At 44.9% G+C, this 26,369-nt stretch overlaps 1 protein-coding gene across 1 annotated transcript in view; it reads left to right on the top strand.

The window, feature by feature from the left end:
* The window catches only part of LOC137561089 (zinc metalloproteinase-disintegrin-like protein H3), a 147,974-nt gene that overhangs the window by 5,892 nt on the left and 115,713 nt on the right, over window positions 1-26,369 (top strand). The window contains exons 3-8 of the mRNA XM_068272334.1: window positions 111-187; window positions 284-368; window positions 6,605-6,681; window positions 9,984-10,164; window positions 17,347-17,418; window positions 17,522-17,593. Coding sequence (XP_068128435.1) covers window positions 111-187; window positions 284-368; window positions 6,605-6,681; window positions 9,984-10,164; window positions 17,347-17,418; window positions 17,522-17,593 — 564 coding nt within the window. The remainder of the gene's footprint in view (window positions 1-110; window positions 188-283; window positions 369-6,604; window positions 6,682-9,983; window positions 10,165-17,346; window positions 17,419-17,521; window positions 17,594-26,369) is intronic.

Below are 26,369 nucleotides of genomic sequence, written 5' to 3'. Positions count from 1 at the left end.
CCCCACCCATTTTCCTCTCTGTTACCCTTTCAACATGTGCCAGGCTAGACTGCTAACCATGAGCAATTATGGAACAATGGGAACTGCTTGTTCTTTCTGTATTTCCCCAGGACAAGTACCCACATGTGGTTCAGTATAAATTACACATTGAAGGCAAGCCGGTGGTCCTACACCTGGAAAGGAATGAGTAAGTAAAGCACTGGACCACTCAGAGAGGGTGGGATGTGGGACATTTACTGTTATAAGCCACAAAGCTTTTACCATCACCTTGTGCTTACCGCAGGAACCTAATATCTGGCAATTACACAGAGACAGAATATCAACAGGATAACACACCAATCACTCGCAGTCCGGAGGAGGATATGCAGGTAGAGTTATAATCTTTCCTCTATAATGGGAAACCATAAATTATATCCACAGCAAACTCCAAACAGCTGAGTCAGTGACTTCTCTGCTGTTACATGCAGTAGGGTTCAGACATGATTTAACGTCAAACTGAATAATGAAATGATCTGTTTTACAAACCAGACCATTAACATTGCAGACTATGTCAGCCAGAATTGCTACTTACATTTTGAGTGATGGGAAAGTGAAGGAAGTGAGGGACTAACAGTAATCAACAGCCCTATAAGGATATTGTTAAAAAAAATCTTGTGTGTGGGTGCATATAGAGAAACACTGTTCATTGCTGGCCCATGTAGCACTGACAGATGACTGTATATAATAACATTCTGATTCTGATCTAAACTTTTCCTATACTAGTCATTTGTCACTGTGGGGATTAGAAAGCAGAAAAACCGAGAGCCCAATATAGTGTAGTATGTTTTGGAAGAGGGGAGATTAAATGTAACGTATGTATTATACTTACAAACCAGGGTTACCACATAGGCAACCACTGAAGATGCAGGTGGGGAGATTAGACCTGTCCCTACTCAGGGTTAAGATGTCGCTCTCTGTGGATAGAAGAAAAAAGGAGGGTGTATCACCCTTCCACCAAGGGTGGATAACTTACTTAGTAGAGATGTACAGAGGAGCCAAAAGAGTAAAATATGCTAAAATCATCTAAAAACGTTCAGGAGGCGGTGGTGGACCAGCCACTCCAAACAGACACGATGCTGTCGATATAGTTAATACAATTTATTCACATACTCCTAGTGGTAACTGGCAACGCGTTTCACGGGCACACTTCCCGCTTCATCAGGCAATAAAACAACAGGAGTAACACACAGCTAGGGGTCCAGACTATGCTTGGCACCTCTTGTCACTGTGCACACACTTGTTTAAAAATAAAAAGTATCAGTTTATAAATAAAAAGTATCAGTAAATCACAGTAATTTATTCACATACTCCTAGTGGTAACTGGCAACGCGTTTCACGGGCACACTTCCCGCTTCATCAGGCAATAAAACAACAGGAGTAACACACAGCTAGGGGTCCAGACTATGCTTGGCACCTCTTGTCACTGTGCACACACTTGTTTATAAATAAAAAGTATCAGTTTATAAATAAAAAGTATCAGTAAATCACAGTAATTTATTCACATACTCCTAGTGGTAACTGGCAACGCATTTCACGGGCACACTTCCCGCTTCATCAGGCAATTAAACAACAGGAGTAACACACAGCTAGGGGTCCAGACTATGCTTGGCACCTCTTGTCACTGTGCACACACTTGTTTATAAATAAAAAGTACCGGTAAATCACAGTAATTTTATCTAAATGTAAAAAAAATTGTTGGTTACAATCTAGTCTTCCCACTGGCAATCTGGTTCAATTGCTACAAAGAAATCCTGTCTCTTTCAGAAATTTAACAAGACTGAAATAAGAACGTTATTTGGGAGTCATGCTTCTTAATTATGTTATGTGGGGGTCATGCTCAGGGCTTTGGAGTCGGGGTCAAGGAGTAGGAGGCGGAACAATTTTTGGGTACCTGGAGTCAGTCTGGAAAAAATGCATCGATTCCGACTTCTACTAAGTTTAAACTGTAATTAAAAGAGAAAATATGATAAAATATTCTAGGGCTGTAGTTGGCACCATCTATATATAAGCTCTTTTATTGTCAGTTCAAAAGACACATGACAGCGAAACAGCAACGTTTCGGAGGACAACCTCCTTTCTTACTGATAGAGCTTGAGAAAAGAGGTTGTCCTCCGAAACGTTGCTGTTTCGCTGTCATGTGTCTTTTTAACTGACAATAAAAGAGCTTATATATAGATGGTGCCGACTACAGCCGTTGATGTGACTTGGGAGATAGAAGTGCTCTATCTCCATTAGTCTGGCACATCGAACTTGAAGACAACTGGGGTGCTGTTCAAACACAATTGATAAAATATTCTAGTTCTCAGATAAAAGTCATCATAAATGGCATACAGTATATACACAGCAATAGCAATGCTTAGTCCACAAAAATGAAATAAACAAATCAAAAAACAAGTTATTTGTGCTGCTGCAATAGAGCAGTCACCGTATATTTCTAAAATCAGATATACATATCTGATTGTGACTGTATATCTGCGGACCAGTGAATAATGGCGCACAGCGCCTATGCATACAAATGGTGCCGCATTAAAAAGATACGCTTATCGCTATTTATCATTAGTACTGCATAATAATGGCACACAGGGAAAAAAGAAGAAAAATGGCACATGGTAACGTTATTTATCAATAGCGCCGTTCATATGCTACACAACAGCAGACGTTATTGCGCACAGTAACGTTATTTATCAATAGCGCCCTACATAAGCCAAACTGCAGACGTTATTTAACTGCAAAAATGGTGAATGGATTTAATGTCACTGTCACGGTTAGGGTTAGGCACCAACTGGGGAGATTTAGGGTTTGGCACCACCAGGGAGGTCTTAGGGTTAGGCAGCACCAGGGGGGTGCTTAGGGTTAGGCACCTCCAGGGGGGTGCTGAGGGTTAGGCACCTCCAGGGGGGGTCTTAGGGTTAGGCACCTCCAGGGGGATCTTAGGGTTAGGCACCACCAGGGGGGTGCTTAGGGTTAGGCACCTCCAGGGGGGTCTTAGGGTTAGGCACCACCAGGGAAGTGCTTAGGGTTAGGCACCTCCAGGGGGGTGCTGAGGGTTAGGCACCTCCAGGGGGGTGGTTAGGGTTAGGCACCACCAGGGGGGTGGTTAGGGTTAGGCACCTCCAGGGGGGTGGTTAGAGTTAAGCACCTCCAGAGGGGTCTTAGGGTTAGGCCCCTCCATGGGGATCTTAGGGTTAGGCACCACCAGGGGGGGTGCTTAGGGTTAGGCACCTCCACGGGGGTCTTAGGGTTAGGCACCACCAGGGGGGTGCTTAGGGTTAGGCATTTCCAGGGGGGTGCTGAGGGTTAGGCACCTCCAGGGGGGTGGTTAGGGTTAGGCACCTCCAGGGGGGTGGTTAGGGTTAGGCACCTCCAGGGGGGTGGTTAGAGTTAAGCACCTCCAGAGGGGTCTTAGGGTTAGGCCCCTCCATGGGGATCTTAGGGTTAGGCACCACCAGGGGGGGTGCTTAGGGTTAGGCACCTCCACGGGGGTCTTAGGGTTAGGCACCACCAGGGGGGTGCTTAGGGTTAGGCATTTCCAGGGGGGTGCTGAGGGTTAGGCACCTCCAGGGGGGTGGTTAGGGTTAGGCACCTCCAGGGGGGTGGTTAGGGTTAGGCACCACCAGGGGGGTGGTTAGGGTTAGGCACCTCCAGGGGGTGGTTAGAGTTAAGCACCTCCAGGGGGGTCTTAGGGTTAGGCACCTCCAGGGGGATCTTAGGGTTAGGCACCTCCATGGAAGTGGTTAGGGTTAGGCACCTCCGGGGGGGTCTAGGGGTTAGGGATAGGTACAGAGAGAGTTCTGTGTGTTAACGCTAATTTTCAATAAAATAAACAGAGCTAAATAATGATAAGGCTTTAACGGCAAATAGCGATAAGCGACAAATGGATTAGCGGCAACACTGTGCGCCATTATTCGCAGGCGCTATTTTCAGATGGATCCGTATATCTGATGTGTTCTAAAAGCTTTTAATTAGATGTATTTATGTAGTAACTGCATAAAGTGGAGTGTTGAATAAAAAAAAATACTTTTGATCTTACTTGATATAAGATAGTTTTTTTTGGTGCTACAGTAAGCTCCGAACTTTCTCTTTCATTTAAAGGGACCCTAAGCAAAAGTAAAAAACAAATCTGGACTTAACTGGTTCTTTCTCCCTCCCCCGTAGCTTGCGAGGTCCTTCGGTGTACAGTCCTGGCCAAAAGTTTTGAGACTGTCAAAAATATTGGAAATTAGAAAAGTTGGTGCTTACGTTTTTATAGTAGCAATTTGCATACACTCCAGAATGTCATAAAGAGTGTTCAGATGAATTGCATAGTCCTTCTTTGCCATGAAGATTAACTGAATCCCCAAAAAACCTTTCCACTGCATTTCATTGCTGTCATTAAAGGACCTGCTGAGATCATTTCAGTAATCGTCTTGTTAACTCAGGTGAGAATGTTAACGAGCACAAGGCTGGAGATCATTGTCAGGCTGATTGGGTTGGAATGGCAAACTTGACATGTTAAAAGGAGGGTGATGCTTGAAATCATTGATCTTCCATTGTTAACTATGGTGACCAGCAAAGAAACGCATGCAGCCAAAATTGCGTTGCATAAAAATGGCTTCACAGGCAAGGATATTGTGGCTACTAAGATTGCACCTAAATCAAAAATGTATAGGGGCGTCCAAGAAAGTCCAGCAAGCTCCAGGATTGTCTCCTAAAGAGGATTCAGCTGCGGGATTGAAATGCAACCAGTGCAGAGGTTGCTTAGGAATGGCAGCAGGCAGGTGTGAGCGCATCTGCACGCACAGTGAGGCGAAGACTTTTGGAAGATGGCCTGGTGTCAAGAAGGGCAGCAAAGAAGCCACTTCTCTCCCAAAAAACATCAGGGACAGATTGATCTTCTGCAGAAAGTATGGTGAATGGACTGCTGAGGACTGGGGCAAAGTCATATACTCTGATAAAGCCCCTTTCCGATTGTTTGGGGCATCTGGAAAAAGGCCTGTCAGGAGAAGAAATGTTGAGCGCTACCATCAGTCCTGTGTCATGCCAACAGTAAAACATCCTGAGACCATTCATGTGTGGGGTTGCTTCTCATCCAAGGGAGTGGGCTCACTCACAATTTTGCCAAAAAACACAGCCATGAATAAAGAATGGTACCAAAACACCCTCCAACAGCAACTTCTTCCAACAATCCAACAACAGTTTGGTGAAGAACAATGCATTTTCCAGCATGATGGAGCACCGTGTCATAAGGCAAAAGTGATAACTAAGTTGCTCGGGAACCAAAATGTTGACATTTTGGGTCCATGACCTGGAAACTCCTCAGATTTGAATCCCATTGAGAACTTGTGGTCATTCCTCAAGAGGCGGGTGGACAAACAAACACCAACTAATTCTGAGAAACTCAAAGAAGTGATTATGAAAGAATGCGTTGCTATCAGTCAGGATTTGGCCCAGAAGTTGATTGAGAGCATGCCCAGTCGAATTGCAGAGGTCCTGAAACACAAGGGCCAACACTGCAAATACGGACTCTTTGCATAAATCTCATGTAATTGTCAACCTTTGAAACGTATGAAGTGCTTAAAATTACATTTCAGTACATCACATAAACAACTGAAACAAAGATCTAAAAGCAGTTTAGCAGCAAACTTTGTGAAAACTCATATTTTTGACAGTCTCAAAACTTTTGGCCAGGACTGTACCCTCCGTAGTCCTGCTGGCAGCTCCGTAGACCTGGCGACTTCGTGTGAAGTCGCGCATATGTGGCCCATCCAGGCACCCAGCACATCTCGCCAGTCGCCGTAAGGGCCCTGCGCATGCATGGTACTCGAAAGACAGAACTGCGTATGCGCAGGACCCTTACAGCAATGGGCCACAATGACGCGCCAGGTGCCTGGACGGGCTGTGCCAGCGCAACTTCATGCAAAGTCGCCAGGTTTGAGGAGCCGCCAGCAGGACCACGGAGGGCACCCAGCGGACACCAAAGGACCTTGCGGGCTATGGGAGCTGGAGGAAGCCCCAGGTAAGTCCAGATTTCCTTTTTTTTACCTCTGTTCAATACAGACGAAACTCGAAAAATTAGAATATGGTGCAAAAGCCCACTTATTTCAGTAATTCAACTTAAAAGGTGAAACTAATATATGAAATAATACATTACATTACATGCAAAGTGAGATATTTTGAACCTTTATTTGTTATAATGTTGATGATTCTGGCTTACAGCTTATGAGAACCCCAAGATCAAAATCTCAGACCAATAGAATATTGTAGCCTTACAGTGTCAGACTCTAATCAGCTAATTAATCCAAAACACCTGCAAAGGAAGGGTTCCTATTTCATACATTAGTTTCACCTTTTAAATCGAATTACTGAAATAAATATGCTTTTGCACGATATTCTCATTTTTCGAGTTTTATCTGTATACAGTATATTTGTAATATTTGTAATAATGTACATATGAATCTTGGTAATTAATAAGTATGCAGACTGAATAGACTTAATAGAACATGCTAGATATTTAAATGCATCTTGATATGTTATTATACCAAAATAAAGCTACATAATAACAGCTGTATCTGCTCACGTTGTACAGGATCACTGCCATTATCAGGGCTCTGTGACAAGTGACAATGGATCGATGGCCAGCATTAGCCTCTGCGATGGGATAAGGTGAGATAGTAAAGATGAAGATTAGAAAATGGGTTAAAAAAACACCCTTTGCTTTTAAAGGAATCATCAGCCAAAAATAAAGTAAATCCCATCTACTTACCTGGGGCTTTCTCCAGCCCCTTGCAGCCGACTGTCCCACACAGACAGCTCCGTTTGCAGCCGCCGGCCCGGGTTCCCCGCACGGTGCAGAGGACAACCTCGAGGTCGTCCTTACTGCGCCTGCGTGAAACGTTGCTGTCAATCAAGCCGATGTTGTTCGCGATGTACTGCGCAGTAATTGCATATTGTAGTTAGTCAATGCATTGTGCAGTTCTATATTAAATAATGAATTTCAGAAGAAGATGATTAGTTGCAGTACGTTATTCAAAAAACAGGGAACCAAAAGCATACATATTATTACGCCAACAGGAAGTTGGGCACAAGGCAAGCTGAATGATTGCTTACCCTGCTGCCTCTAAAATTATTCGGTTCCCCCTCATAGCAACTGGGGGGGGGGGGGGGGGGAGAGACGTGCGATTTGTAGAGATGGCCCAAACAGTTCGCTGGCAGACAGTTCCCGGCGAATTTCCGCTGTTCGCGTTCTCCGCGAACTGCGAACATATGGCGGGTTCGACCTGCCCCCTATACATCACCATGGAGCCAAACTTTGACTCCTTACCTCACAGTCAGCAGACACATGGCATCCAATCGGCTAGCATCCCTTGCTGTACCCCCCACTCCACTATTAAAAATCTGTTGCGGTGGCCATATTGGATTAATTCTCTGCTGGCTGCTGAATGTTAGTGAGAGCAGGGCCAGACTTGCTGCAGTTAGATAGGGAAAGCATTAGCTAGGCCTGTGTTCTTGTTCTTCACTTGCTGTGAAAGCACCTCAAACAGCCCTTTTGAGGGCTAGTACATCAGTCTTTGAGTGCTTTTTGTGTGTGTGTGTGACACTCCACAGCCCACTGACACCCAGAGCTGTGTGCACACTACTGCTCTTGCTACATTAACTTGCAGACACGGTACCACTCCAGTGCATTATTATTTCACTGTATTCTGATAGTAATTTTGCATTTCTCTGTGTGAGACACTCCACAGCCCACTGACACCCAGAGCTGTGTATACTGTAATGTGATTTCTGCCCTCTGGCATGGATCCCCCTCTGGCATGCAGTGTCGGGATGAGATCCCAAAGTGCGCCCCCTCCCGGAAAGTAAACAAGCCCACCTCAGTGTCCCACTGGGGGAGGGGGGGGGGGGGAGCTGATATAATAGGCATTACTTACCTATGGCTCCTGTGGCCTCTTAACCATATGGTGGTGGCGGATGGCAGTGGGGGCGGTGGTTGTGGGGCTCGAGACTTCCGTTACTGTAGGTAATATCGGTTCCGGGTAGGGAGGGGAGGCAGGCGGTGACCAGCCAGGAATGAGAAATCAGCCCTCAGGGTGCAGCGCTCAGAGGCTGGTGCCTCTTCTGCCTCGGCCCGGCCCTGGTGGCATGCCACAGTCCAGGAGTTAGACCCCTTCAAACAACTTGTTCATCAGTTTTGTGGCCTGAAACAGTCTTTGTAGGTTTTAAAATTTGCCTGTCCATTGAAGTCTATGGCGGTTCGCATGTTTGCGAACATTTGCAGAAGTTCACATTTGCTGTTTGCGAACAGAAAATTCTATGTTTTGGACATCTCTAGTAATATGGCACCTGATTTACCGGTACACGCCCGCAGACTATATAATTGCAGTTACGTATAGCTTCGCTGATATCAAGCGCTGCGTTGAGATGCTTCGACTTGAAGAGCTATTTCCAAGAAAGAAGAAGAAGCTGTTCCTGGACTCAGTAGAGTTACTAGAGCTCAGGCTGTACCATAGCACCACTATGCTGCTGCAGCAACTAGGATCTACCCTTGGCGTACGTACAAAAAGGGCGCCCGGACAAAAAGGGCGCGGGGTGTAAACTCTAAATAATAATTAATCATTAATAGGGTTTATAAAAATAGTGTGCTATATTTCGTTTACAAATAATGTTTAACAAAATTATAAATCATTAAATAATGTTTATGAAATCGGAAATTGTGAAAACGTTAATCTTCCCTGTTTCAAAAGTTAAACTTATAATTAAGTTTATTAAAAAAACAATAATATATGTTTAATTGTTATAATTGTATATTATTGTGAATAACTTTCATTTATGGTTTGTTCTTATAATAAAATCTGAAAATATTCATTATAACGATGATATAAATATAACTACGTTCGTAATAAGTGTTGTAAAACATTAGTAATTATTACTAAAATTTTACTAAAACTATACCTAAGCCTACTCTTACACAGAACCAATGTTTTCCACTCGCGGTCCACATAACGCCACTACTTCCTCCTTCTATCAGCTACATACTTGTAGCTAACATCACTACTCATATTATATAAAGTCAAGATTGTGTCCTTAATGGGCACCATTAGGCTTTGACCACATCTAAAATCGAAATAGCTGACTGCAGCGATTTTTTTGCACGTCTTTTTTTCCTACCATCGCTTAGCGGCACGCTGTGATTTTGTTTAAAGCGCTTTTGCAGAGTTATTTGTTTTTTACTTCTGGACGCAGATCAGGAAGTGAACTCTTTGACCCGGAAAACAATAAATACAATGAATTTATTCTTAAAAGCGCGGGGTAAATTGCTATACCAAGCGCTTTTTCAAGCGCTTTGCGATTTCCCTTTACCTTCCGTTGAACAAAAATGCTCAGAATATGGTGCAGGCAACACTTTCCTGAGCGGATTGGAAACAAACCGCTCAAATGAGTACATAGCAAGGAAATGAACAGCGCTACTTAAAAACCGGCAAGTGCCTACCTGCAAAAGAGTGCAAGCCCCACTTGTGGGATATAATACACACCGAGCATACACATGACCTGTCTACCACTGGAGGAGGATGTTAGTTTCCTGTAACAGCTTGCATGCAACCCATTAAGTACTCGTCCCTCCCACTGCGAAGAAGTCGATCCTCCATGCCTTTTGCGCAAACCGCTAAAATGTGAACTCTCTCAGAGGGAATCATTGCACAAGCGCTTTCAGGGCAATTTTGAAAATCGCCTGTGTTTAAAAAAAAACTCAATACGCCCTAGGTGTGAACCAGCCCTTAGAGCTTGCAACCTCAACTGGATCATTTCAGATCCGGAAATCAAGTGACACCAATGGCAACTAACTTTTCATCACTCACTTCTCTGATTCTCAATCCCATCTTTCTTCTTTGTTAGTGCATCACCTACATTGTTTAGGTCTCTATATAACCAGGACAAATCACTTATGTGGACCTATTTTCTCTTTGCAGGGGGATCATTTTGATGGGTGGCAGTAAACTCCTCATTGAGCCCCAGAACCTGACAAGTGGGGAACATGCTCTATTCAGGAAGTTGGAGGAGACCCCCTCAGCCGGCTGTGGTGTAAGGCATGTGCCTTTGGAGGCAGCTAATCTTGAGGAAATTGCATTTTATAACAGGAGAGGAGGACAGGTGAGAAACGCACTAAGGAATTTTGTGTAACATTGTAAGCATTTCTTCTACAACAAATTAGGAGTAATAAACATACAGACATTTCTCTTTAAAATTTGCCCTAAATGGAATGTCAGTTGCACTTTAAAGTGACCCTGAACAGAGGTGAAAAAAAAGCACTTACCTGGGGTTTCCTCCAGCCCCCTGTAGCCCACGAGGGCCCTCAGCGTCCTCTGGGTCCCCTCCATGGTCCCGCTGTCACTGCATGGCCCGTCCAGTCACTGTAAGGGTCCTGCACATACACGGTGCTCGAAACACTGAACCGCGCATGCGCAGGCTCCTTAACCTCCTTGCCGGTCTAATTCCCCCGGCAAGGAGGCAGCGCAGCACTTTTTTTTTTTTTAATCATGTAGTGAGCCCAGGGCTCGCTACATGATAGCCGCTGAGCAGCGGCAGCTCTGCAGCCACTCCGATCGCTTCCGGCGATCGGAGTAAGCAGGAAATCCCGTTCAGAATGGGATTTCCTGCTGGGCTTCCCTGGTCGCCATGGCGATGGGGCGGGATGACGTAACCGACGTCGGGACGTCATAGGGAATCCCGATCCACCCCTCAGCGCTGCCTGGCCCTGATTGGCCAGGCTGCGCAGGGGTCTGGGGGGGGGGAGGCGGCTCGGCACGGCGGATCGGCGGCGAGCGGCGGCGATCGGAAGTTACAAGCAGCTAGCAAAGTGCTAGCTGCTTGTAACAAAAAAAAAATTATGCAAATCGGCCCAGCGGGGCCTGAGAAATGCTCCTGCGCAGGTTACCCCGAGCTGAGCTCGGGATAACCTGCAAGGAGGTTAAAGCGATGCTTGCCGGGTTCCTGGATGGGCCAAGCATGCGTGACTTCAGCTGAAATCGCCAGGTTTAGGGAGCCGCCAGCGGGACCATGGAGGGGACCCAGAGGACACCAAAGGACCTCGCAGGCTATGGGGGGGCTGGAGGAAGCCCCAGGTAAGTATAGATTTGCTTTTTTTACCACTGCTCTGGGTCCCTTTAAGGCAGTTCTTTGTTGTTCAGTAAGCGCTCAGCATACAGATGCTGACGTACAGAACATGGGGTTACAAATGCTGTCATTCAACTGCAACAAAATGCAGCTAGAAGGTGCTCCGTGATCAGAGGCTGAACTGTCTGGCAAACGTGCAGTTCAGCCTCCCGTGTGATGGGAGTCTTAAAGAGGAACTGTAGTGAAGACAACATAATGAACAAAATTGCTTATTGTTTACAATCGTTTTTTTTATAGATTATTTAACCCGTGTTTGCCCATTGCAAAATCTCTCCCTGATTTACATTCTGGAATTTATCACTGGTGGTAACATCTTTAGCTCTGCCAGGTGATCTGTACGGAATGTTCGTTACGGCTCATTCACACTAGTCAGTGAGTTGAAATGCATTAAAATGCATGAATAAATCCTGATGAATTGGTTTGTGGGTTGTTGTGCATTTCCATGAGTTTTTACAGTATTGTTAAACAACTGTGAAATGACGTAGATGGATAGGAAACCAGCTGTTTCTGCTGGGTTCATCTGCATTTCCATGAGCTTTAAAGTGGATCTGAGATAAACTTTTACTCATTGCATAATCGTGTTCCTTTCATATAGTTTTTTAGGGCATTCCTCAAGCTCAATATTTTTTTTCTCTTTGTTTTAATACTCTAATTCCCTATAAACTAAACAAGCCTCACCCACAGCTTCTTCAGTGCCTTGACACTCTCAGACTCATATAGCAAGGGCTTATGGGAGCTCAGTCTGGGCAGGAGGAGGAGGAGGTGTTACTGGCCAGAGATTTCAGAAACAGAGGGGAGGAGGGAGGAGAGGGGAGTGAAGTTTTCACAGGCTGAGGGCTGGAGATGCAGAGCAGCTTGCCTGTGTGTAATGATCTCAAACAGAATATGGCTGCCCTCATTGTATCAGGAAGAAACAATCATAAACAGGAAACAGGAAAAAATAATCATAAACCATTGAAGCTGTTTGCAGCTAGATTTTCAGTGTAAACTATCTAAACTTTAGATAAGATATACAGACAAGTTACTTGTTATAGTTAGTTTTTCATCTCGGATCCGCTTTAATCACTCCTGGCGAGTTGGAATGCACTGCTCAGCAACTCACTGTTGTAGTGTGAATGATAAATTGAATGTCTATGGACTTTCATGTTACCATGTAAAACGCACACTATGTGCAGTATGCCAAAACTCACTGCAACTCACATAGGGCTCGATTCACAAAGCCGTGATAAATGATATAACGGCCGTGATACGCTTGGCGCGTGGGTTAGCGTGCGTACAGGTTTGCGCGCATAAAAGGAAAGGTTTGTGCGCATTAACTTTTCCCGTTCACATGCTAACCCATATGTAAGCGCGTGAACGGGGAAGTTAATGCGCGCAAACCTTTACTTTTATGCGCGCAAACCTGTACGCACGCTAACCCGCACGCTAAGCATATTATGGCTTTGATATAATTTATCATGGCTTTGTGAATCGAGCCCCAAGTGTGAATAAGCCCTTACTGAGAGTTCTAAGCACAGAGGGAAATATTGCTTGCTTGGCAGTTGTTTCCCACAATGCAAGGAGGTTTACAGACAGCAAACTGTCAGCACCATGGTCATGACATCACACTGTGGGAGGGGTTTCACCACAATATCAGCCATACAGGTGTCCCTGATGATCTATTTGAGAAAAGGTAAAGATTTCTCATGGGAAATGTGGTATCAGCTACTGATTTGGATTAAGTTGAAGCCTTGGTTAAAGTTCTTCTTAAAGTGCATCCCCAAACAGTCAGTCCTTTGTTAGGGAAGAGTGTAAAATTCAATTCAGCTCACTTGCCCTTGCATCCATATTGAAGAACAAAACTGCCAGAAACGGAGGTCTGTCTGCAAGCTGGATGATATATACTGTAGGTCTGTAAAATGAGTAGGGTATGGAGGTGTGGTTAAATATTGCTGCGGTAATCAAAAACAATTAATTGTGCTGATTAATGGCTGAATTCCTGCAAACCAATCAGATCAGGCTGATTGGATCATTTTCGATGGGTTACCATCAAATTGTACCGTTAATGGGCCCCTTAACTCATAGTTCTGGTAGTACGCCTGGTGTCACGGACGATCCATGAGGAAGCGCAATTGATTTGGAAAGAAACACAAGCAATCGGTTTTCTGATTGTGTTTCTTCGATTGCACATCAGGTAACGGTTTCTATTCAGGGGGTTATAATGTTTTCCTTAATTAACTAGAACAAAAGGGTTTCCCTTTGTTGGCAGATATCACTGCAGCCAGAGAATTAATCCAATATGGCCACTGCAACTGCTTTTTATTAGGGGGGTCGGGGGTCCAGAATGGAGTGCTAGCTGATTGGTAAGGGGTCAAGGTAAGGGTTCAAAGTTTAGCTCAATGATAATGTATAGGGGGCATGTTCGCAGTTCACCGCGAATGCTAACAGCTGAAGTTTGCAAAATACTGTTCGCCGGGGAACAGTTCGGGCCATCTCTAATAATGACCCAAAGCATAGTGCAAAAGCAACCAAAGAGTTTTTGAAGGTAAAGAAGTGGAATGTTATGCAATGGCCAAAGTCAATCACCTGACCTGAATCTGACTGAGCATGCATTTCACTTGCTGAAGACAAAGCTGAAGGGAAAATGCCCCAAGAACAAGCAGGGACTGAAGACAGTTGCAGTAGAGGCCTGGCAGAGCATCACCAGGTATGAAACCCAGCATCTGGTGATGTCTATACGTTCCAGACTTCAGGCTGCAATTGACTGCAAAGGATTTGCAACCAAGTCTTAAAAAGTGAAAGTTTGATTTATGAGGGAGCGGCGCTAACAGACAGCCATAGGTAAACATTGTGCTGGCGACACGCTGTGTGTCGCTAGCACTGCAGAGGGGATAGCGGCGCGCAGGGGGGTCCTGGAGGCACACCATGGGGCAACAGAGGCTGGTGTTAGTGTGCACAACCAGCCTCTGTGCCCCACTAACATAAGTAAATCCCACCTCGGGTTCTCTTTAACAAGTGTGAGTCACATATGCAAACTTTTTGTAATTCCTGCAGCGTATACCTGATTTGGATGTAAATACCCTTTCCACACGCTCTTCCGATGCAGCCCCACTGTGCCATTCTCTCCATTGGTTACCCATTACCCAGAGGATCCAGTTCAAACTCCTGACTCTAACATACAAAGCCCTCCACGAGTTGTCTCCTCCATACATCTCATCACTAATCTCAAGATATTGTCCCTCCCGCAACCTTCGCTCCTCCCAAGAAATTCTCCTGGCCTCTAAGCTGATCACCTCCTCTCATGCTCGCATCCAGGACTTTACACGAGCATCATCCCTTATCTGGAACTCTCTTCCACAGCCTGTACGTCATTCTCCAAACCTGGACATCTTCAAACGCACTCTTAAAACACACCTTTTCAGACAAGCTTATAACATTCTATAGCCCTTATTTACTTATCTGACACAATGTAATCAGAGGCAAAGAATCACTGCCTCATCCAGGGGAGGACTGGGACCTTTTGGCCTGGGGGGAAAACACAAACTAGAGGCCCGTTTTCACGGCAGCCCCAGTCCAAATGACATCACACACGTGTCCCACGTGCTATATGCCGGTAGTCACGTGGGAAATACAGCAAGGACACTCGAGGGACAGCGTGACAGGTAAAGTATAAATGCACTGGCACCGGGGGGCACATAATACATTTTGAGTTACACCGGTCGGGGTTTCTATCTCTTACACAAGTCCTGCAAGCAGCCCTTCTGAAGTCTAGGGACTGTCTGCAAGCAGCCCTTCTGGAGTCTAGGGACTGTCAAAAACTTTTCAACTTAGATAATATCCTATGTAGCTGTGCACATGCAGTTAACAATGGTGAGAGACCAGACAGATGTTTTCCCACGGACCCTGCAGGCAAGCCTCTGCTCTGTATCATGCTATGTATATTTACTAGCTTGCCTGCCCTGCAATTACTCTGTAATTGGGCGTTTATTTCCCTCATTCAGCCTAGTGTTTCACATTGCCTTATACAAAAACCTGAATTCACCAGGCACAGTGCCAGCCCTAAATCATTAAATGAGAGGCAGCCTGGGGGGAAATCTCCCCCCTTCCCCCCTGGCCAGTCCTCCCCTGGCCTCATCCATCCTCCACCCCCTTACCTAGTGTGTCCCCCACAACCCATTAGATTGTAAGCTCGCAAGGGCAGGGTCATCCTCCTAATGTCTACTGTTCTTGTAACAATATTTGTGCTGCTTGGAACTCTTCTGTACATTTGTTAGTTGTATCTATGTTCCCCTTGTCGTCTTATTGTGCTTGTAAAGCGCTGCGGAATATGTTGGCGCTATATAAATAAAAAATAATAATAATACCCTCAAATTGAAGAGATGCTGAAGCGAAGAAAATTATGATATAATGAATTGGTTGTGCAGTACAGCTAAGAAATAAAACATTAGGAGCAGAGACATAAGTCTAATATTGTTTCCAGTACAGGAAGAGTTAAGAAACTCAAAGTCTCAGAGAGCTCTGTCTTCTGAAGCTTATTATCTCAAGTGTCTGTCAATTATTTTGTTTCCTGCAGAGGACAGTTCAAATGTTCACTAGCCTGCTCTGTAAAATCATTTAGAATGCTGAGTAGTGTATAAACTGCAAATATTAGAGAATGATGCAATGTTATAAAAAAAAACTATATAACTCAAAATAAAAATATGAGAATATTTTCTTTGCTACTAATGTTCTAGTAATTATCCGTACTACACAACCAATCCATTATATCATAATTTTTTTTCGTTTCAGTGTCTCTTTAATGCTGATAATCTGCAGTTAAAGCACATCATGTTTGTTTCATTTCAAATCCATTGTGGTTGTGTATACTGCCAAAAATGCGTTTTAATGCATTTGCGGTTCACATATACAAAATGCATATGCGTTTTACAATTGTTTTTTATGCAAATGACTAGGAAGACAACAGGAAGCGGAAATGCATCAAAAGACAGTAACAAAAAAAACAACGCATGGAAAATGCATGAAAACACATACCATTATGTTCCCATTGACTTTCACTATGTTCGTTTTTGTTGCGTTTTTGAATATTATGCAACAAAACCAGCGTTTTTAAAAACGCATGCATACAAAACACATGCTTTTTTTATATGCGTTTTTTCATTCGGCCCATAGATTTCCATTTGCAGCAAAAACGCAGTGTTTTCCGGACACTTGGGTGACAAAAAGGACACCTTAAAGCCGCTACACATTCCGGTCTGGCGGCGCACTGGACAGACCGAATTATGCCTAACACTATGGACATTGCGGGGTGAGATACAGACAGCCACACTCTGGGAAGGGGGGACTGGGGAGGAGACTTCAAAGTTGCACTCATACCGGTCTAATGGCAGTTACACGGCCTGCAGCACTAATCACATAGCGGGGGGGCTGTCATCGCATAACTTTTTTTTTTATTTTAACAATTTCCGGTGACTCGAGGAGTATAAGTCGAGACCCCACTTTTGGGCCACGTTATTGGCCTCAAAAACACGACTTATACTCGAGTATACACAGTATTTTATTTTGATGCTTGTGTGCAGATGTTGTTTAACCTCCCTGGTGGTATGATTATTTCCAGATTTTAGGGTTTAAAAGTGGTGCAATTTTTTGCACTCTTTCAGACCCTAGAACCAGGAAAAACTCATGCTGCTTGAAGGATCTGCAGCAGCCCCAGTACTTACCTATCTCACTGTGATCCAGAGCTGCAGTTCTCCCTCCATCCTCCGGGTGGTGCTGTGACCCCACAGTGAGCTTGCTGTCTGTCGTCATGACAACAAATGGCGATCTCACCAGAGCGATGCAGAGACTCCAAGGACAGGAAGGAGAATGGCTGCCAGCGTCTGGATCCCGGGGAGGTGTGTTGAAACGCCCAGTCCTCGCTGCACTCTGCATGGAGCTCCCGTTTGATTCAGGTTCGGGTTAACCGCTCTGAGCTTTGGTTTTCCGCCCTGAGCCTGACTTGGGGTTACTGCCAGGGAGGCTAAACAGGCTATGGTATTTAAAGTGGACTTTAGTTATTATTATTGCTGCACAAATGCTTTTATAATTTAATGTTATAAATAATATTTTCATTTTCAGCCAGCTTTGAAATCAAATAGAGACCCCACTTACAATATTTATAGTATCTAATTTTTTTTTTTTTAGAGACCACAAGCTTCTGATCTGATGAGGCTACCGAAGTATATAGAAATCTATCTGGTTGCTGATTATTTAATTGTGGGTAAAATGTTCTCTTTATTGCAAACATTACACCTTGTCTAAGAGCTGCAGCAAGCCAAATAGAAATATAACAATATGTAAGTGGATTTTTGTTTTTCAGTATCTTAAATATAATCGCAATCTCAAAGCTGTGCGAGCAAGAATAACTGAAATACTTAATTATGCCAACTTGGTGAGTAATAGAACTTTCAGTTTATGCTGTTTTTAAAGTGACTCTGTAGTGAGAGGCCTATGGAGGCTGTCATATTTATTTCATGCATGGAAGCTTGGAATTGGGTCAAGTCAAAAAGGTGAGTAGTGTATTTGACTGGTTCATTTCCAGGCTGCATACAATTTGCACGGAGTTTGCATTTATCTATGCAAACATGATGTTATGTTCACATTGACTGTGCCACCTTACAAGGGCGCAACTAGAGGAGAGCAGCCCCTGTGATTGCAGGGGGGTTCCAGAGCTGTGGGGGCCCCAAACTACTAAAATTCCATTCCTCCGATACAGGGGACTGTACTTCAGATCAGGTGTTTGTGTGGCTACACTTGTTATGGGTGTGAAGCTCATGATGGCCACACTTGTTTTATGGCATATGAGAGGATTTGCCGCCGGGAGACTTGGGCACAGAATACAGCCGGTATGGCTTATCCTGCTGCTGCACAAGGTCCCGGCAACGTTAATTACTATTCCTCCTCCAGGTCCAGGATGGTGGGGAATGATGTAATTCTGCTTCCAGCTATTGCTGGAGGCCAAATTACGGTGTTCTAAAAGTAACTTCCGCTCTGTCTTCTGACTGCTCCGAAGTTACACTCTGTGCGCTGCTATAGCCATAATTCCTATTACGGTCTATGGTGGCACCGGCTGTGCCCAAGTCTCCTGCACTGGATTCACTGTGTTTGTGTTTTATGACCCTTGTGAGATGGTCCCCGAGGCTACGAAGGGCTCCAAGAGGAGGCAAGGGAAGGGGAATAAACATTGGGGGCCCCATCTAAGTTTCGCTGGAGACCCCATGAATCGTAGTTATGCCACTGGCACCTATATTGCTATAGGTGTCACTTATTGTAACGATCATAAAATGTGGTTGCAGTATTTTGTAGGATCTGAAATGCATCTTGCCACAGATCGAGACCCATCACTTGGGCAACATTGCAAGGCTGACACTGTGCAGATGTGTCGTTAGCCTGCAGGCAAGTGACGCGGTCTGTTTCAAGGTGGGGGGTGGGTGGAGGAGTGACATGGTTGGCACGTCACGTGGCGGGCAGTTCTCGGCCGAAGTGCTCCACCCAGGAAAGCCATCAGGAGTCAGTATTCTAGACAGAGGTAGTCATAATCGGCCAACTCGACTGAGTTTTCTCTATCTTGTGTGCAGGCCTTTATTTGTCAATAGCAGGGATTTCATTGTTTTCATGTACCTTTTAGGTTGGATTTTGTTGCTGGGAAAGCCAATTTATGTAGGTTATGATTTCTATGTTCATGTGGTAGTGCTATGGAGTAGTGTTGGGCGAACACCTAGATGTTCGGGTTCGCGAACGTTCGCCGAACATCGCCGCGATGTTCGGGTGTTCGACCCGAACTCCGAACATAATGGAAGTCAATGGGGACCCTAACTTTCGTGCTTTGTAAAGCTTCCTTACATGCTACATACCCCAAATTTGCAGGGTATGTGCAGCCTTGGGAGTGGGTACAAGAGGAAAAAAAATTTAGCAAAAAGAGCTTATAGTTTTTGAGAAAATCGATTTTAAAGTTTCAAAGGGAAAACTGTCTTTTAAATGCGGGAAATGTCTGTTTTCTTTGCACAGGTAACATGCTTTTTGTCGGCATGCAGTCATAAATGTAATACATATAAGAGGTTCCAGGAAAAGGGACCGGTAACGCTAACCCAGCAGCAGCACACGTGATGGAACAGGAGGAGGGTGGCGCAGGAGGAGAAGGCCACGCTTTGAGACACAACAACCCAGGCCTTGCATGAGGACAAGAAGCGTGCGGATAGCAATTTGCGTTTTGTCGCCATGCAGTCATAAGTTTAATACAGATGAGAGGTTCAATAAACAGGGACCGGAAACGCTAACCCATCACAGATGTTCATTGTTCATGTTACTTGGTTGGGGTCCAGGAGTGTTGCGTAGTCATTTCCAATCCAGGATTGATTCATTTTAATTTGAGTCAGACGGTCTGCATTTTCTGTGGAGAGGCGGATACGCCGATCTGTGACGATGCCTCCGGCAGCACTAAAACAGCGTTCCGACATAACGCTGGGCAAGCCAGCACCTCTATTGTGTACATTGCCAGTTTGTGCCAGGTATCTAGCTTCGATACCCAATAGTTGAAGGGTGCAGATGGATTGTTCAACACAGCTATGCCATCTGACATGTAGTCCTTGACCAATTTTGGACCCCTGTAACTCTGGTTTGCAGAGATGTAGGGACCCCATCTTTGGAATCCAAGTCTAACAATATGTCTTCTACCTGCATGAGACATTTCGTGAAATTCAGACGTTGCTAAAGGCCATGGCTGAGATTTATGTACGTCACCATCACTACCGTTGAAATAGCCCAAATAAACAGGTTTTTGTGACCCTAGGCTATGACCTCTTCGGCCTAGGACTGCATTGAACGCGACCCAGGCATTGTGCGCATTCTGGACAACACCAATTACTGGGTTTATACCCTTCTGGATCCACGGTACAAACACAATGTTCCAAAACTGCTTGAAGAAAGAGTCCGACAGGTCAAAATGGAAGAATACCAGCAGGCCCTTGTGGAGACTTTAAAGAGGAGATTGACATCCTCCCCCTCCTCTAGCCAGTTGTACGCCGACAGACTGACTTCCGCAAACCCAGGACGACCAGGAGGGCAGCAAACAACACAAGCCGCAGCTAGTGCCCAAAAGGGAATGGTATCGGCAGTGTCCTTGGAGTGGGAAAATTTTCTGACACCCATGCAGCAGCACACAGAACAGCAAGCGTGCAGATCCACCTCCAACACCGATCGCCTGGAGAAGATGGTCAAGGACTACATGTCAGATGGCATAGCTGTGTTGAACAATCCATCTGCACCCTTCAACTATTGGGTATCGAAGCTAGATACCTGGCACAAACTGGCAATGTACACAATAGAGGTGCTGGCTTGCCCAGCGTTATGTCGGAACGCTGTTTTAGTGCTGCCGGAGGCATCGTCACAGATCGGCGTGTCCGCCTCTCCACAGAAAATGCAGACCGTCTGACTCAAATTAAAATGAATCAATCCTGGATTGGAAACGACTACGCAACACTCCCGGACCCCAACCAAGTAACATGAACAATGAACATCTGTGATGGGTCCCTGTTTATTGAACCTCTCATCTGTATTAAACTTATGACTGCATGGCGACAAAACGCAAATTGCTATCCGCACGCTTCTTGTTCTCATGCAAGGCCTGGGTTGTTGTGTCTCAAAGCGTGGCCTTCTCCTCCTGCGCCACCCTCCTCCTGTTCCATCACGTGTGCTGCTGCTGGGTTAGCGTTACCGGTCCCTTTTCCTGGAACCTCTTATATGTATTACATTTATGACTGCATGCCGACAAAAAGCATGTTACCTGTGCAAAGAAAACAGACATTTCCCGCATTTAAAAGACAGTTTTCCCTTTGAAACTTTAAAATCGATTTTCTCAAAAACTATAAGCTCTTTTTGCTAATTTTTTTTTCCTCTTGTACCCACTCCCAAGGTGCATATACCCTGTAAATTTTGGGTATGTAGCATATAAGGAGGCTTTACAAAGCACGAAAGTTCGGGTCCCCATTGACTTCCATTATGTTCGGAGTTCGGCTCGAACACCCGAACATCGCGGCCATGTTCGGCCCGAACCCGAACATCTAGATGTTCGCCCAACACTACACGTGACCCGTTCGGCCAATCACAGCGCTAGCCGAACGTTCGGGGAACGTTCGGCCATGCGCTCTTAGTTCGGCCATATGGCCGAACAGTTTGGCCGAACACCATCAGGTGTTCGGCCGACCCGAACATCACCCGAACAGGGTGATGTTCTGCAGAACCCGAACAGTGGCGAACACTGTTCGCCCAACATTACTATGGAGCTAGGTTGTTTTTAAAACCCTTTTTTAAACTACACATCTTTACTTATAGTTTGTGAAAACAAATTATGAGGTTGATGCAATAACAATGGGTTTGCACCTGCGCAGTAGCAGGGAGCCACTTGCGCATGGAGAAAAATGCCATGCACAAGTAGCTCCATGCTAATATGCAAGCACGGGCCATACTTCGCGCATGCGCAATGCGGCCATGCCCATACACAGAGGGGAGCACAGCTGTGTGCAATTCTCGACATTACTATTAAATATTGCTTTAGAGAGTCGCAGCACAGGAGGGAGGAACGAAGATCAGAGAAGCTTCTGGACCTTCCAGAGGCTTCCCCCTACTGAGCTAAATATCTACCTTTTTTTTTTTTTAAAACCTGACTACAGGTACTCTTTAAAGCATATGTGTATCTGTGTTTTTATATGCATTTTCTCTGAGAAAACAGTTGAGAAAATACATAACTAGAAAAGTTTTAGATAAGAACGCATGTGAAAACACATACCTCCATTTGAAAGCACTGCAATTCGCACAAAATAGAATACTGCAGCCATTCTTACACTGTTATTGGTAGGGCTCTCAAACTTTGCACAGTTGGTCGCTGGGTGACTGGGATTAATATTCAGAAAAGTGGGTGGAGTCTATAAAAGCCAATCAAAATTAACCTATTGATTTTCAAGGGGAATATTTACATTGCTGCCATTCTTGCTCTGTTAATGGCACAAGCCTCAAACCTGGTACAGTTGATCATTGGGTGACTAGGGTTCAATTTCAGAAAGGGGGTGGAGCCACAAACAGCCAATTAGATTTGTTTCATTCCAATGCAAATTATTGATGCCAAACACCGCAAAGCTCACAAATTTGGTAATTGAGTAATTGATTAATTGTGCATTAGGGTTAGAAAAGTGGGCACAGCCAACACCAGCCAAATACATAAGCGGGCAACGCCGGGTCATAAGTGGGCGGAGACAAATAAAAATTTTACTGGGAAAATGTAAGCAGCCATTCTTACACTGTTAATGGTAGGGTTCTTAAACTTTGCACAGTTGGTTACTGGGTGACTGGGGTTAATATTCAGAAAAGTGGGTGGAGCCTACAAAAGGCAATCAAAAATTACCTATTGATTTTTCAGGGGAATCTTTAATTGCTGCCATTCTTGCACTGTTAATGGCACAAGCCTCAAACCTGGTACAGTTGATCATTGGGTGACTGGGGTTTAAATTTATGAAAGGGGGTGGAGCCACAAACAGCCAATATGATTTGTTTCATTTTAATGCAGGTTATTGATGCCAAAGACCGCAAAGCTCACAAACTTGGTCATTGAGTAATTGATTAATTGTGTGTTAGGGTTAGGAAAAGTGGGCGCAGCCAGCACCTGCAAAATACATAATCGGGCAATGCCGGGTCATCAGTAGGCGGAGACAAATGCAAATTTCACTGAGAAAATGTAAACTGCAGCAATTCTTACACTTTTAATGGTAGGGTTCTCACACTTTGCACAATTGGTCACTGGGTGACTGGGATTGGATTAATATTCAGAGAAGTGGGTGGAGCCTACAAAAGCCAATCAAAATTCACCTATTGATTTTCAAGGGGAATATGTAATTGCTACCATTCTTGCACTGTTAATGGCACAAGCCTTAAACCTGGTACAGTTGGTCATTGGGTGACTGGGATTCAAATTCAGACAAAGGGGTGGAGCCACAAACAGCCAATCAGATTTGTTTAATCTCAATGCAAATTATTGATGCCAAAGACCGCAAACTTGGTTATTGAGTAATTGTGTGTTAGGGTTAGAAATAGTAGGTGGAGCCAACACCAGCCAAATACATACCTGAACAATGTTAGGAAATAAGTGGGTGGAGAAAAATACAAATTTCATTGCGCAAATGTAAACTGCAGCCATTCTTACACTGTGTTAATGGTAGAGTTCTCAAACTTTGCACAGTTGGTCACTGGGTGACTGGGATTAATATTCAGAAAAGCGGGTGGAGCCTATAAAAGCCAATCAAAATCCACCTATTGATTTTTAAGGGGAATATTTAATTGCTGCCATTCTTGGACTGTTAATCACCTTTACCTGGTGCAGTTGCCGATTAGGTGATTGGGGTTCAAATTCAGAAAGGGGTGGAGCCACATCTAATCAGATTAATTTTATTTCATTGCAAATTATTGATGCCAAAGGCCGCAAAGCTCACATACTTGGTCATTAAGTAATTGTGTGTTAGGGTTAGAAAAAGTGGGCAGAGCCAACACTAGTCAAATACATACCCGGGCAACGCCGGGCGTCCAGCTAGTTTCAAATAAGTGTGCTTCCTGCCTTAAAGGGTAACATTTTTACAGTAATTGTGTATAAATGATTGTCAGTGTTTTCCCATTGTAAAATCTTTCCTCTCTCTGATTTACATTCTGACATTCACTACATAGTGACATTTTTACTGCTGGCAGGTGTTGTCAGTGGAAGGAGATGCTGCTTGCTTTTTTGGCAGTTGGACCAAGCTGTAAACATGTGTTATTTCCCACACTGCAATGAGGTTTACAGACAGGAAACATCACACCGTGGGAGGGGTTTCACCACAATATCAGCCATACAGAGCCCCCCGATGATCTGTTTGTGAAAAGGAAACAATTGATCATTGGAAAGGGGGTATCAGCTACTGATTGGGATGAAGTTCAATTCATGGTCACGGTTTCTCTTTAAAGAAGATGTCAGAACAGGTGCCTATTATTAGGTGCTATCATGTAGCGAGCCTAGGGCTCGCTACATGATAGCCGCTGTACAGCGGCATCCCCCCGCCCGCTTCGATCGCCTCCGGCGACGGGGCGGGATGACGTCATGGATGTCGTGACGCCTAAGGGAGTCCTGATCCACCCCTCAGCGCTGCCTGGCACTGATTGGCCAGGCAGCGCACGGGGTCTGGGGGGGGGGGCGGCGCGACGAACAGTGACGATCGAGCGCGGAGCGGTGGCTATCGGAATGCACACTCAGCTAGCAAAGTGCTAGCTGCGTGTTGCAAAGAAAAAAGTGAGAAAATCGGCCCAGCAGGGCCTGAGAAATCCTCCTGCGCGGCATAGCCCGAGCTTACCGCCAGGAATTAATGGAGCTTCCTTAAGCCCCCTGTAGTCCGTCTGGTCCCTTGATGTCAGTCAGGTCCCCTCTGTTGCACTGCTGAGAGGCACGCGATTCAGCTGGGTTGTGGGCCACTGCGGATTCACTGTTCAGGTGTTGCGCACACCCCGATTTTGCTGCCATAGCTGGGAGCAGTCTGAGCAAGTGCAGCTACAGTTTTTGTGAACTGCACATGCGCAGAACGCTCTTGCCTACGGCCCGGGAGCGCAATCAGGGGGTGCATGAGTTGCACATGCATGGTGGGCTGTGATGCTGCCAATTTACAGTGGAAACACTGAGGGGCCGGGAGGATGACAAGGGAGTTAATGGACTTTGGGGGGCTGGAAGAAGCCCCAGGTGAGTATAAATCCTCAAGTGCTCTCATCTCATGTACTCTATAAGTGTTTAGATTAGTTACCACTGGAGGCAGGTGCTTTCTGTTGTGCTGAACTTTTCCTGACTTTGTCAGCAAAGCAGTGCGATACATGAGTTTTTGGTTAAATTCAGAAAAGTAAATTTTAAAAAAGCCTTACTTTCATATGCAAACCGGCAGAGTCCCCAGTCGCCCAGGCTAGTAGAAAGCAAGTGAGAGATTCCCCTTGTGATTCAAGGAGACTGGAGGGCTTTCTCCACTGGGGGTGGCTTGCAAGGTAGGAGTTTTCAGAAATGAAAATAATAATATGCTTGTTTTGAACTAATACCTAATTAATAAGGATTAGGGTTCACAATTTCTGATAGGGATACAATGGGCTTGATTCACTAAGACAAATAGCATGCCTTATCAGAGATAACACGCCTTATCAAAGTTAACACACCTTATCAGAGTAGCATAGCGAGCGCTACAAATCCGCTGGGGCTCAGGGCAGGACGAGTGGAGCTCTCGTCATTGCCAGTTTGCCACTTAGCAGGAATAAGTTTGTAGCGCTCGCTATGCTACTCTGATAAGGCGTGTTAACTTTGATAAGGCTTGCTATTTGTCTTAATGAATTAAGCCCATTGAGTGTGAAATGCACACAGCATAGAGAAAAAGCAGCAAGCTGTCAATTTTTTAAACACGACCAGACTATGTGAACTGGTGTTTGAATAACACCGGCTGTCCTGGCAAGGATGTTCCATGCATCAGAGAAGGATTAACATGAAAAGGGGTCCTAGGAAGGATGGCAAATTTGGCCGGTTAGCAGGGCGCAAGGTGAGCCCTGCTGGCTGCTGCCACTCAAATCCATACCTCTTAAGCCACACTTAAGCCACACCCCTGTCACACCCCTGATCACGCCCCCGTCACACCCCTAGTCATGGATATCATGAAGACCATACCATAAGTAAAATATGTTGTTTTATAATTCAAACCACACTGGTCCTTTCTATCCTGGTTCATTTTCCTTCATATTAACATTTTAAAATTAGTAATATATCAATTTAAAGGATGGGAATAAAGTTTAGAGTCAATCAAACTATTTTTTTAGTAGAGAAATACATATATTTACATAGAAAGAGGGACAAAGTCCTGAAAGATAAGTGAGGAGGAAAGAGGGACAGTGGGAAATGGCTCCCAAAGAGGAACTGTCCCTCCAAAACAGGGATAAGTTGGGAGTTATGCTCAAATCACTGGCGGTGTTAAATACTATTCTTCCTCTGAGTTGTAGCAACTCGGGGAGAGATGTAATTCGAGGTCCAGAGATCGGCGGATCCCTGAATTACTCTTGCACTAGTGCTGTGGTGGTGCCCAACTTTGGCACTTAGTGCTGAAATGACTTGCTTTGCCCTGGACACCTACCAGGCC

Source organism: Hyperolius riggenbachi, chromosome 3 (genome assembly GCF_040937935.1).
Source record: "Hyperolius riggenbachi isolate aHypRig1 chromosome 3, aHypRig1.pri, whole genome shotgun sequence".
NCBI classification, from domain to species: domain Eukaryota; kingdom Metazoa; phylum Chordata; class Amphibia; order Anura; family Hyperoliidae; genus Hyperolius; species Hyperolius riggenbachi.
Note: the sequence above shows the minus strand (reverse complement) of the source record. Positions and strands in the feature narration are given on the sequence as shown.